Source organism: Furipterus horrens, unplaced genomic scaffold (genome assembly GCF_987537825.1).
Source record: "Furipterus horrens unplaced genomic scaffold, mFurHor1.1.pri manual_scaffold_9, whole genome shotgun sequence".
Taxonomy (NCBI): Eukaryota; Metazoa; Chordata; class Mammalia; order Chiroptera; family Furipteridae; genus Furipterus; species Furipterus horrens.
This window is the reverse complement of record NW_028327179.1, coordinates 57404828-57418171: the sequence shown is the minus strand read 5'-3', so window position 1 is coordinate 57418171 and position 13344 is coordinate 57404828. Positions and strand designations below refer to the sequence as shown.

At 35.5% G+C, this 13344-nt stretch overlaps 1 protein-coding gene across 1 annotated transcript in view; it reads right to left on the bottom strand.

The window, feature by feature from the left end:
• Nucleotides 1-9788, bottom strand: part of POU6F2 (POU class 6 homeobox 2) — a 724957-nt gene extending 715169 nt beyond the window's left edge. Inside the window, exon 1 of the mRNA XM_090286751.1 lies at nucleotides 9684-9788. Within this exon, the coding sequence (XP_090142877.1) occupies nucleotides 9684-9788 (105 nt within the window). The remainder of the gene's footprint in view (nucleotides 1-9683) is intronic.
• Between the last annotated feature and the right edge of the window lie 3556 nt (nucleotides 9789-13344).

Here is a 13344-nt window from a genome sequence, read left to right as displayed (position 1 = left end):
GCTGTCCCAGAGGTTTTCTGAGCCTCTCATCATATTTCTCACTTTTTGTTTCCTCTTTCTGCACTGGTTGACTGTTTGATCCCACCCTATGTTCCAATTTGTTAACTTGATCCATGGCTTTCCCTTCCTCGCCACTTGTCTTGTATGTATTTTTGTTCATTTCAGCAGGACTAGCCTTCATTCTTTCGCTGTCTTGATTCAGCCCCGCTTTTAGGTCTGTAAGCTGTCTGATAACTATAGCTCTGAACTGAGCCTCAGAAAGATTTGCTATTTGTTCATCGGTCAAGGCTTTTATTTTTTTGTTAGCTGTATGATTCGTATTTCAATCATTAATTCTGCCATTCTGACCATTTTATCTTTCCTTCTTGGGCAGGGTGCTGTCACACCTCCTATGCTATATTGGGTGGAGCCCCATGTGCTCGTCACAACCTGGCAACCTTTCTCACCACCTTGTGGTGCTTTGCATTGGGGCGGGGGTCCAAGATGGATGCCTGCTGTTACTCTCTGCTGAGGAACAGGACCGCCTCCCAATGGGGTCTGCCTTCCCAGGCATTGGAATTGTGAGCCAACGGATCTGGTCTGCAGCCAGGGCCAGCTCCCATGTGCTTTTCTCCTCCACCCAAATACAGGTGTCTGCTTACCAAGTCCCGCTGTTTGCTGCTGCGGCTGCTGCCTCCAGCACAGTTTGATTTTTTTCAGCCGCGGGCTCGCACTTCCTATCCGTCCGAATGAGCACCACTTGTTTATGACTTCATACATTGGACTTCCATGTAGCTTTATTTTCAGGAACTTCGTATTTTTAGTTTTGCAGTAGTTGTAATCCTTCTTAGTTGTAGAGGGAGACTGAGTGTATCAGTCTATGCCTCCATCTTGGCCGGAAGTCCAAACATAGAAGTTTTAAAGTCATAATGTATTTGCTTGAGAAGTGGTGCTTTTATGTCATTATCTCTTATTTTTACTTCTTTGTTACTAAATAAAATATTGTGATCTTTTTTGCTATTTTAATAATTGGGTTGAGTATTCAATATATCAATGACAAACATCTATCTTGTGGTAGAAAGCTATCTTTCACTTTTAAAATTATACCAATTTGCAAGATTCTGGAATTTTTATGCTAGAAGAAATTAAACATCTCTACTTGTTAGTATTGAAGAAAATAACATTTTAAAACTCTCACCCTAGGATATGTTTATTGATTTTAGAGATATAGGAAAGGAGAGAGGGAGAGAAACATTGATGTGATTGAGAAACATCAACTGGTTTCCTCCAATATGCAACCCAACCAGGGATCGAACCCTCAACTTAGTTTTATGCCCTGACAAGTAACCAAATTTTGGTATAGGAGACAATACTCCAACCAACTGATACACTCAGCCAGGGCCAACATATATTTTTAAAATGTAAAGGCAAGTTGCATAATTCTATGCATACTATGGATCTACTCAGGTTGTATAAAATTTTTACCAATTTTATGTATACATAGAAAATTTCTGAAAGAATATATAAGAAGTTATTTACTGTGGTTATTTGTGGAGAGTGGAATGATAGGGCACTTAATTTCCACTTTATACTCTCATTCATTGTTGAAATTGTTTGTCCTAAGCACATACTAATTTTATACTTTGTTTAATAAAAATTTCTAATAGACTCATAAGATTCTGCCATGTAACTCACTTCGGTCATCTCCATATAATAGAGTTCAAATTCTGTAGGTTTTATACAGATGCTCCATTAGCTCTGCCTGAACTGTTCTCTTGAGCAACTTAGTTGAGAGGAGCTGTATTTTAAGTAAACACTTACCATAATGTATTAAACTTGAAAACAGAGAGACTTAAAATATTTTTAGGTTATTAGAGGTTAGATATTCTCTTACTCCTAAAATGTCTAAGGTGTGTGTGTGTGTGTGTGTGTGTGTTTACTAGATTGCCTCGTTTTAATTTTATTCTAAATTCTTTAGTTCCTGGGAATCTAGTTATTGTTTCATTTACAAATGGAAAAAGTGTTCAAAAAAGAAACTATTTTAGTTCCTAAATTCAGTAATAATTAACATTTTGCCAAGAAACAAAGTATAATTGTCTTGTCTTGAGCAATAATGTTATGCTTTATTCCCAGAAACCTTTTGAAAATTTCTAGAAACATCTTTTATATTAGCAAAATTAGACATGCACTAAGAAATACATCTAAGAATGTGTAAAAACTCACAGTTAAAGAAAGATTTGAAGGAAAGAAAATGAATATGCCAGTGATCTACTTTCCAGACCCTAGAATATCATCTGCTGATGTGAATAGTGAGAAATTTTCAAAAGTTGAGGTTCTTGTATCACAATCAAATTTCCACAAAACCTCTTAGTTTCCCAAATTCTGACCTGGGGCATTTCATCCCATGATCATCACTTGTGCCTTCCATTCAACCAGCACCTTGTCAAATCTGGCTGCAAGATTAAGTTTCCCGATTCAGAATTCAATATTGTAACACTAAAGATATAAGATCCAAGCTGGAACATTCTGTTTTTAAAAAATGGATAAAATTGTTGCAACCCAGAGACCACAGTTTGCCCTGATCATAATGATGAATCATTGAGATTGACACTAAGTGAAATGAGCTTGATATTCTTGTCTTTATTCATGAACATTGAGCAGCATTTTACATTCGTCCCAACTTTCAACCTTCTCTCCTAAAGGTTGAAAGAGGCTTGTTTTTCAGTGTTATTTAAAGTTTGCAAAGTTAACTGGGTCTGTCTGAAGTAAGTCTGTCCTGTTACAGCCTAGTGTTGTGTGCCTGGTTCCATTCTTGCCCTGGCCTTCAATTTTGGAGAAATACAACCAACGATCTAAGAAATATCTACCTATTTTTTCATATAGCTTCAGTAACTGTTGAGGTTTCTGGCACCCATGCATTTGTATTGTTGCCGTATTTGCCTCTCACTCTCAAAAATAATTTTATTTTAAAACATCTGTATATGTATTCTGCATTGAAAACTAAGATCTCTATAAGTGATGCACTTTATTCTTTTCCAGAGTTTACCTGAGTGAGTTTTTCAGAACCATGATGGAAATACCATTTAATAGGTATTTAATTTTTTTTTAAAATATGTCTGTTTCTTTAAGTTTTCAGGTGCCAGGGATATTTTCTTCTTAAAATAACTTCTAATTAGTCATGAAAAAAATCAAAGTCATAAAATATGCAAAGAGATCCAAAAACAAAGTGTTCCTTAATTTCAAAATTCATGTTCCATGGCACAAGCACTGTAAAGTGTTTTTTTCTTTTTGGTTTGGTTTTTTTCATTTTATTTTTCTCCTAAAGTATTTACTGCTTACTTGTGTGATACAAAATTGCTAGGTAAGATAAAGTAAGCTTACAAAATAACTTAACAAAAATGCTAACTACAGAACCAAGTATGTTGGTGAGTTTTCTGCTACTGTTTTGATTTGTTTTGCTTCAGGTATTGTATCTTTCCAGTGCCCTTGGCTGCCTAAGGAAGCCCACAAGGATTCACTTTTCATTTATTACTCATCAAACTCACTCTGGATTACAGTGGAAAAGAGAAGAAAAACTGATGGAGAAATGACAGTGAAGGAAGAGAGCAAAATACCAGACCAATGCATTTGAGTAACTACCTGTATATCCTTTTCCTTCAAGTTGTCAACATGTTATTTTGCATCTTTGACCTCAAGTGGGAGCTGGAAATTGTATTGGTCTCTTCCCACTGGAATAATCTATCATCTGAGGAGGGAAAAAACTGAAAATAGCTAAAATTTAGAATATTCTGTTGATCCTCGATTTTTTTTCCTGTTCTTAAGGTTAGAAAAATGCTACTGAATAGGAATAAGGTTGCAGCTCACAAGGAATCAGGTTCAAGTATCAACAGTTAATCTCTGTCTTTGGAAGAAAGAGTCCTTCTTATCATGGGGTTTTTAAAGCTAGAGATAAAACAAAAAGTTACTTTCTGAAACTAACCAAATTGAAAAATAAAGTGTTTCTAAACCTATAGAGCAGCTTTTAATACAATAATCAGAAATGTATGCAATTATTTTTTTACTGTTTACATACAATGGTTTTATATTTAGAAGGAGTGGTAGCTCTGAAATAACTATGGTCAACCATAGGTGGGGGGGAAGTAAATAAAATAGCACAAGCATAGGGATATCCAAAAAGAAAGTTATCATATAAAAAGCAGGCAATTTTTGCCATAATTTGCTCACAGAGCAAGAGGAGAACAAGTAAATAATAGAAAGAAAAATGAATCTTACTAAAAAGTATTGACAGTCTCACAGAACCCCTTCTTCAATCTAAGATTAAGAAGGAAGGTGTAAAAAGTGAAATTGGTACAAATTCTGATTACAATTTTGAACCAGATCAGGACAACATGGCTAACAGAGTAGTTGACATGTGATACCAGAACATACTACTACCAATAATAATAGTAATAATAAGAAGAAGAAAGGGAAAAGGTGAGAGAGAAAAGAAGAAAGAAAGGGAGGGAGAAAAAGAAGAACATAAATGCAGGTTTAAAATTATATTTAGAACAGTTATTACGTTTCAAGTAAAAGTTTGGCCACAAAATACAAATTAATTTAAAAGCTGCATAATTTGGACTTTCTGTTAGTGTTCAAATTATGGTCAATATTTATTTTTTTCCATATTTTTTCTTTAAATCTGATTCTTTTCATTGGAATCTTATTTCACAACCTTACTTTCTACTCAATCAAGTGTTAGAAAAAAGCAACAACTTATAGGATATCACAATGCAACCTAAAAGGTTCTACAGCATTTGCAGACATTAGTTAAATTCTAATTTTGGTAAACAATAAAGATGAAAAGAGAAAAATGTTTTAAACTTTAAGAAAACATACTTTACACAGTGAAGAATCAGTCAACAAAGGAATGCCTTCTTTCATCTTCACAACAAGTGCTATAGATTTTACACACAATCATGTTACATTCAAACTTTCTTTCATAAGCATTTATATTTTATGTGTTTCAGCAACTTTTCTCCACAATTGAGAGATATGAATTCAAAAACTTTAAATTCTTAAATACTGAATGAATAATATACATAGAGAGTTCCATTAATTGAACTGAGAAATTGAAAAGAAAATTTGGTTTCAAAGTCAGATTTCATGTGCTGGTTGTTCAGTATTATTATTAACAGTATTCTGTAGCATTATGAATATATTGGTAAATTTTACTTTAATGGACAAAACTGGCTTTACAATTTAAACACCTGCTCAGGTAAAATACACTGAACTTTAATTTTTATTTTTTTAAAAGTAATAAAAACTGAATTCATGAATAGAATATAAAAAGCTAACATCAAACTTCCTCTAAGTTTAAGTGGAGTATTGAATGAAGTGTGTAAGGTCAATTAGAAATCTATAGTATTAATTCAATTTTGGTGAGTCCCACACTTATAGAAGAAATACTAGCACAATTTTGTATTCAGAAAGAATAATATTTAATTAATTTGTATTTTCCTAGTATACTATTTCTTGTAATACCCTGAAAAAAAGCATTTGTAATTAAATCCAAACAACAACTTCACATCTCCAAAATATATAAATTTGTTGAAATGATATATAAGTTTCAAAGAAAGGGATAGTCACATGTACAAAAATGACTTTTTAGGTTATGAGTTATGGTTAGTATATGTAAAACAGCATTAGGTTAGCCCCAAAGTTTAATTTTCACATAGAGGGTATGAAAGTCAGTCTGAATGGACTGAGAACAATCTACAGCTGTATTATTACTTCTGGATCCCCTCCCTTAGGCCACCTCGGTTTCACATCAGCTTGAGTATGTTCTAAGTAAGCACATTGTTCTTAGAGCCACATTAAATACTTTTTGGAACAAGGGAGAGAAAAATAAAATGATAATGATACATAAACTTGTTCTGGCACTAGAATAATAAAGTATTTTTGTCTTTTACTTCATATGAGAAAATATGCACTGAGATACTGTTAAGCCAAATGAATTGTTATCTTCACTCCCTTTTTGAGCCATTATTAGTACATTGAGCATTGTCTGGAACAACTGCATTCACTTCCTAATGTGCCACTTTTAATTGCATTAAAATTTTCTAAATTTACCTTGAAAAAAGACTCATTTTACTGGTAAGAAGATTGCAAAAACTTTTTATTGCACTTGCAATGCTCTTAAACCTGATTTCTTCATTTTTGCACTAGTATGTTAGCCATGTGCATTGCAAGTGTACCCATGAGCACTTTTAACTTGCTGTATCTGTCCCATTCCCACAAACACTCATAGAAATGCTTGATAAATATTTTATCTCATTTGCCTCATCTGTTGTTTTCTTATTAACAACTAATTTAATATCCTCTGTTCTGTAATATTTGCAGTAGTCAGTATATAAACACATGCTGCCAGCTCAGACCCTCAGGCCTGCACATCTAGATGGCAGGCTGGCCAAGGTCCCCTGGGGACAGAAATGCCAGAAGGAGGATTGGACACGGTGACCCATCTTCATGAGATTAAAAAAAAAAAAAAAAAAAAAAGGAGATCTGTAATACTGATGAACTAATATGTCACTCACAAAAAAAGGAAAGATGAAGTAAACATTTAATGACCATGAGAGGTGGAAATGTGAGTCTTTGTTTTTAAATGATATTCAAATATATGGCTCAGAACCTGCTTAAATGTTTAGTTGGAATAATCTAAAAAATCATCTGCAGGTAACAATCCATTTTATGGTTCCAAGGTTTAGAAAGCTGGCTGCAGATAACTATCAAAAATCTGGATTTATTTCCCAAAACTGTATGAATGAACCAAGTTTCTTGCCCTTGATATACTAGACCAGAAGTTATGTTAAGTACTAGACTGCTTAATTGCCTGCTAAGGGGAAAAAATCATGGGGGAAAGGCATATATGAGCAACATCTGCTCCATGAAGCCAGTACACTCTCCCGAGCTGGATCATGGCCAGCAACGCAGAGGTCTACTCTTCCCTTCCCGTGGAAGCAACTGGGTATTTGATTTTAGAGATGAATTTTAAAAACCTAAAGATCATATTTCAAGGGAATCTTTCAGTGTTCTGAATGGAAAATGTCATTGAAAACTGGTTGTTTACTCCTCCAGCCTCAAGTCATTTAGGAACAGAACTCAAAAAAGAAAAAAAGGACAAAAATAATTATTGCAATATGTATTTAAGAAGAAATACACACAAGCATTTACACTATCAAATGGAACTGTCACACCTGGTTAGTAGAGATAAGTGATAATGAAATCAAGAGCTGAAAAATAAACCATCTCTTTCTGACTGACTCCAAAGCAATAAAAAATATTTTCACATTCTTTTATTTACTATTAGAAGTAGTCATTTGAGTCAATATTTTTATCAGTGCTATAACAAGAATATCATTTCAAATCCATATGCCATCTTTCTTTTTTTATTTATAGATGTGGGTTAAATTTAGGTTTTCTGACTTTTATGTTATGCATATGGGACAGTATACTATTTTTCTTTACTTTTGAATACTTAGTGTTTCAATTCTAAAAAGTAAAATGCATTTTAGTTTCTACATTTTTACTATAGAAAATTTTACAATCTTCAGAACAATTTCTTTATAATTTACTAGCTTGACATAAGTAAACAAATAATTTATGATAAATTAAATCTTCAGAAAGTTTCAACACATTTACAAAGTATTCATAATAAGTCATTAACATATATAGTTCCTGAACCTACTGAGCCTTTAAAAATTAAGAGTACATAGAAAATACAGAGCTATGAAATAATAACCAATTTTAAATCCTGACAAATTATAAGTTAAATCTGGTGTCTGTAAAGTGTATACTGACTCCTTTTGCTAAGTATATACTTGAACCTTTTAAAAGTATATATCTTGGCAACTATTTCCAGTAAACATTATTAAATAACAAATCACAAGTGTATCTTTTTTTCCCAACCTCTCTTTTCCCAAATAAGAAAACATGTACAAAGTAAATACTATTTTTTATTTGGAAATGAAACACAGTAGTTTTCCACAACATTAAGATCATACTATGACATGTGGAAGATAGAACATGTCTGCAATCTAAGTAAAGTTTTATTAAACAGGACAAGGCAGTCATCAGGAGCTTGTTTAATTTATACACAAAAAGGTCTTTTTAAATAGATATTTAATTCTGTATGCCAAATTTATTTTTTCTATATTTCATATACTTACTTGCTCATCATTGAACACTTACACTGAAATGGGTATTAACAGTATATAAATTCAGTCCTTACATATTCTCTCCTGACAAATATATGCCTGAAGACTTCTCTTTATAAATATCTGTATAACAAAACCAACTTGAAAGTTTAAAAAGATATTGTTCTGTTAAAACAGAAACCTACAGCTTTTAAAAGAGTATAAGCCTGTAGAAATGTGGTATTATTATATATGTGACATTTTCCATCTAGGAGTACATTATGAATCATGCTGGTATTATTAAACCATGTACTTCCAGAACCCTAACATGCTTTGCTATAATTTTGTTGAAAACAGAGTAAGATGGTATATTTCCCCCCATACTTTTAACATACAGCAAACAAATTTTATGCCATCACTTTGCCAGCATGTCTTGATTGGAAAGTGTGCAAAAAAAAACTTAGTTTTTTATCAATATTCATAACCATATTCTGATTGATAAGTTAACAGTTCATAGATAAGCATATAAAACTTAGAAAATTTTTGGTCAAAAATACATTACAAAAAACAAACAAACAAACCACATATATTCACTTTTTCCTCACCCCACCCCCATCATAATCAGAAAAATCACCCTTCCTTTGCAACCAGGCACTGGCATTCAAATGAAAATACAATGATCCTTTTCTCTCCCCATTAGCTTACAACACAAACATTTCAACACAAACAGAAAGTATGGATTTAACTGAAAGCACAGAACAGAAAGCAAGACTCACTGACCCATTTGGAAGACAAAGACGACAGAACAGGAAAGCTCTAAAAATCAGCCTGTGAGGCCTCTTAGAGATATTCTTCTAGCATTTCATCACAGCAGCCCCAGACCAGTATCCAGGGAGGAAGAACTAAACAGAGCTGTTTATTAAAGCTGTTGTGCTGGATTACATTAGGAAACACAAGCAGACCACCTGGACCTTTCAGATTGTGTCAGTGTTTAATTTGCAGCCTGCCCCTCTGCAGCAGCCAAGACCACTACTACATTTACCAAGCTCAATTACACACCTTCTGTTTTTGAAGTTAAAGCATGTGTATTTATATACTTATATTTTCTAGAGAGAGAAGAGAGAATACAAAAAATATCAAAATAAAAATATTGAACAGAAAAATTTTAACTACTACCTAGGCAACATAACACTATTCTCACACTTTCTTTCTTTCAGAATCACAATCTCAACAGAAAATAAATTCTTACAAATAGATTTTTTAAAACATTTAGATCAAATTATAAATTAGATTTGTTCTTCAATTTTTTTGTTGTTGTTTTAGTTTTAGTTTTTAAATATTGCAATGAAGTTTTAAGCTGAGTTTTCCTGGCTAGATTTAATGGGTGCCTTTTACCTTTTGCACTTTCAGCACTATACTGGCAGGTAGCTGGAGATACAGATAGAAAGATGGTACTGTAAATATGAATTATGTGAATGATATGGTGAGACCCTTGTGAAAAAAAGGGGAGTTGAGAAATGGCTGACTCCATACCTGACCAATTACAGCTTGCATGGTTCCCGTGTTCTGCTGGGCCGAGAGATTGCAATCCATCATATGTTGTCTTTGAAAAGGAGAATAGGTGTTTCTGGCATGCATCTGTCAATCAACTTCTGCACTCACCACCATCACCAAAAGCAAGGGGAAAAAAAGTCAAGCAGCTCCACCAAATAAGATGAAACCGTCATGTGACCTCCGGCAGGCATGCACACACACGTTCAGTACCTCCATAGAGTGTAAGAATTTTCTGTAGATATGAAATGGCATTGACAAATATCCAATACCAAGTAAATAAAGTGAGACAAACAGCCTAACACCAAAGACAAAACGTTGCCTGTAATCTTCCACTAATGGTTTAACAAACCTAAAAGGATTTTTTAAATGTTCTAGGAACCTATGTTTAAAACAAAACAAAATTGTTTCGTGTGCTAATTGAGACTTTGATTTCCACATACCATATAAATTTTTTCAGTTATAATTAATTACCCTGCTTCTCTTATGCTGTATCTAATGATTTTATTTTCACATTCATAAATGACCTCTTGACAATATGCCGTAATCTGCAGTTTTATTTAACATCACCTCCTAGAAAAGCTTGAGATGTTAACTGTCCCATATATGCCATAAAAGTTAACCATTGCATAACAAAGATATCCTGATATTTATTGATTAAAAATGGATATAAACAATCATTTGTGTAAGCTGTGATGACCACTAAAATATAAAATATTCAAAGTGTGTTAATAGTAGTCACTAAACTTTTCATCTTCTGAACAGTTAGGAAATGATTTACATGCAGCTCATCTAAACTGATATAACATGATGACAAATATTTCAACTTTTTTTCATTTAATTTATTTAAAATAAATACACATTCTGGGATAGATTGTTGGTGTGTTATGGATCAGCTATTGTAAGGGTAACATGGATATAACCTAGTAGCTATTTAACCCTTTCAGGACTAAGATCAGAACCTGATTTTCTTTTAATTATGTTCTATTACAGTTGTTCCATTTTGCCCCCATTGTTCTCCCCTGCCCCTCCCACCTTCCCCTGCTCCCACAGTCAATTCTCACCCTGTTGTCCATGTCCATGAGCCATTTATACTAGTTCCTTGACTAGACCCTTCCCCTTCTTTCTCTCTTTCCCTCTCTCCCCTTTCCCCTTTGGTCACTCTCAGTCTGTTCCTTGTTTGCGTGCTTCTAGTTCTGTTTTGCTCTTTTGTTTCTGTTTGTTAGAGAACCTGATTTTCAATACAACCTGACATATATTGCAAGGTTGCTCTTTGAAAATCCATAAATAGTACTCATTAACTTGGTAGCTTTGTGGAGTTATTAAAGTTTGCATTTGTCCACTTTTTAAATTTAAGTTCATTACTTGGGCCACCCTAACTTTTCAAAAAAAAAAATTACAGTAAAACTTTGTGTTATTAAAATGGGGATGCTTTTTCAAGGTACAAAATTAACATCAGAATTGAGAGGTAGATAAGTTATGGGAAATGTTTAATACAGAATAAATACTATTATGTGTTTTATAACATTGTATTATATCATAGCTTAAAATTAAATAAAAGGAACTTAAAGGGGAAGAAATTCAACATTTTAAAAGAAAGCTTTAGGAGATTGAAGTCTCATAGACTTAGTAAGCATTGCCCCACAAGACACACACACACACACACACACACACACACACACACACACACACACACACACACACACACACACACACACACAGCATCCCCAAAGTGAAACCATAAACCAACTGGGTAGCCCTCCCAGAAACTGGAAATTGACGACTGGAAAAGTCCTCCTAAACGTGACTGAAATGCACAGGCGCTGAAACCCTGTCCACGCCCCTGGAGATAGAGACAGACCTACCCTTGTGTTCCAGCAGTCTCCCCAGATCCGGATGCCGCTTGCGGGTCCGTCGCCACCTCTGGCAGAGGAGAGAGAAGCAGTGGCAGTTGAACCGGGAAGTGGCCCGAGCGTGATGGGAACCAACCAGGGCTGTGCCAAACTTGCCCGAAGCCCTGCGGGCTCGCAGAGGGCATATGCGGCGCGACCGATTCTGCTGTCGCCTTCCTGGGACCCTGCCCACGCAAACGCCAGACACGCACGGAGTATGGGGGAACCAGGGAAAGTTGCGGAGGAAGAGCGAGTTGAGTGGCCTCCACTAGCTCCCGAGCCCCCAACCTCAGTGGCGCTACCCTATCAGTCGCCCAAGAGCCCTGCTTTGCACCTCCTGCGCCTTCGCGGGGGTCGTGGAAGTGAGCCTCGGGCTGTGCTGCAGCTCCGTTCCTCTATACCACAGCTGGGATGGCACTTGAAGCCACCTCACAGCAGGCTCAACTTCCCTCTGGGATCTAAGCTTCTTGGGCGCCTCCCCAGGGAAGTGCAGGGATGGGGAGGTATCCGGGTTGCAGAAGGAGGCAGCAGACTCCTTTTGAAGCTCCATCTTCTAACTTATAGTGGTCCAGGTCGGCATAGAGACAAGGCAGGTTACACTCTGGTTATTTACCTGATCATCTGGCCTATATTAATCACAATCACAACGAGCCAACACTGATGGGACTCCTGTGCCAGGTTCTGGATCAGACACTGACATTACATTAACTCACTAAATCCTCAATGGCAACTCAGTAAGGTGGACACAATTATTTCCGTTTAACCAATAAGACTTCAAAAAAAAAAAAAAAAAGGAAAACAAACAAACAAACAAAATAACTCTTCAAGATAAACAGAGCCATGCATGATTTGAACCTGCTCTGAATTCAAAGATGGAGCTTTTTGTATGAAACCTGAAAGTCAAGGAACATTCTGAGTGGAGCTCATTCAATAAATATTATGGAGCCTGTACTATGTGTTGTATTATGTGCTAGCAGTGCAGCAAAGCAGACTGAGTCCGTTGGAAATCTTACATTCTAGTGGTTTAGAGAGATATTTGTCAAATAATCACAGAAATGTACACTTTTAAACTATGCTGGAAGCTATGGAAAAAAGCAAAAGAGTAATATGAGAACCTATATGACAGGCATTGACCTAGTGTTGGGTGTGTATGTGAGCAAAGGGGAGTCAGAAAACTTTCCCTAGGCAATTGACTTGAAATAAACTAAAACTGGAAAAATGTTAGGAGAACACAGGAAAGGGGGAAATTGGGTGATGGGGGTTAACATTCTCTACAGAAGAAATGTGAAAAATGTGGGGGGGAGCATGACTTATTGGAGTTTAAAGAAAGTGGGGTGCCCTTGTGGAGCACAGCAAGGGAGAGAGGCTGGAGGCAGAGCAGAGCACACAGGCTCTCCTGGGTTGGCCACTTAGAGTACTTTAAGCAGTGTAGTCTCACATTTAATTTGAAATATGTCTCTGGCTATAGTGGAAAGTTAGGGGTGGTGGTGGTGGTAATAAAAGTGAATTTGGTGATACCAGTTAGTTATAGGGTGATAGTGCTGGTGATGAAGAAAACTGATGATTTCAAAGTAAGACGTATAATCCACAGAATTTGGTGGTTTATTGATATTGGATCTTGAAGAAGAGGGAGATATGTTTCTGATTTGCACAAAAAGAACAGATGGTGATGCCACTTCTTGAGCTGGGGAATCAGGAAGACTGTTGGGAGTGTCAGAACATGAAAGCAGCTAGAATGCATACCTGGACTT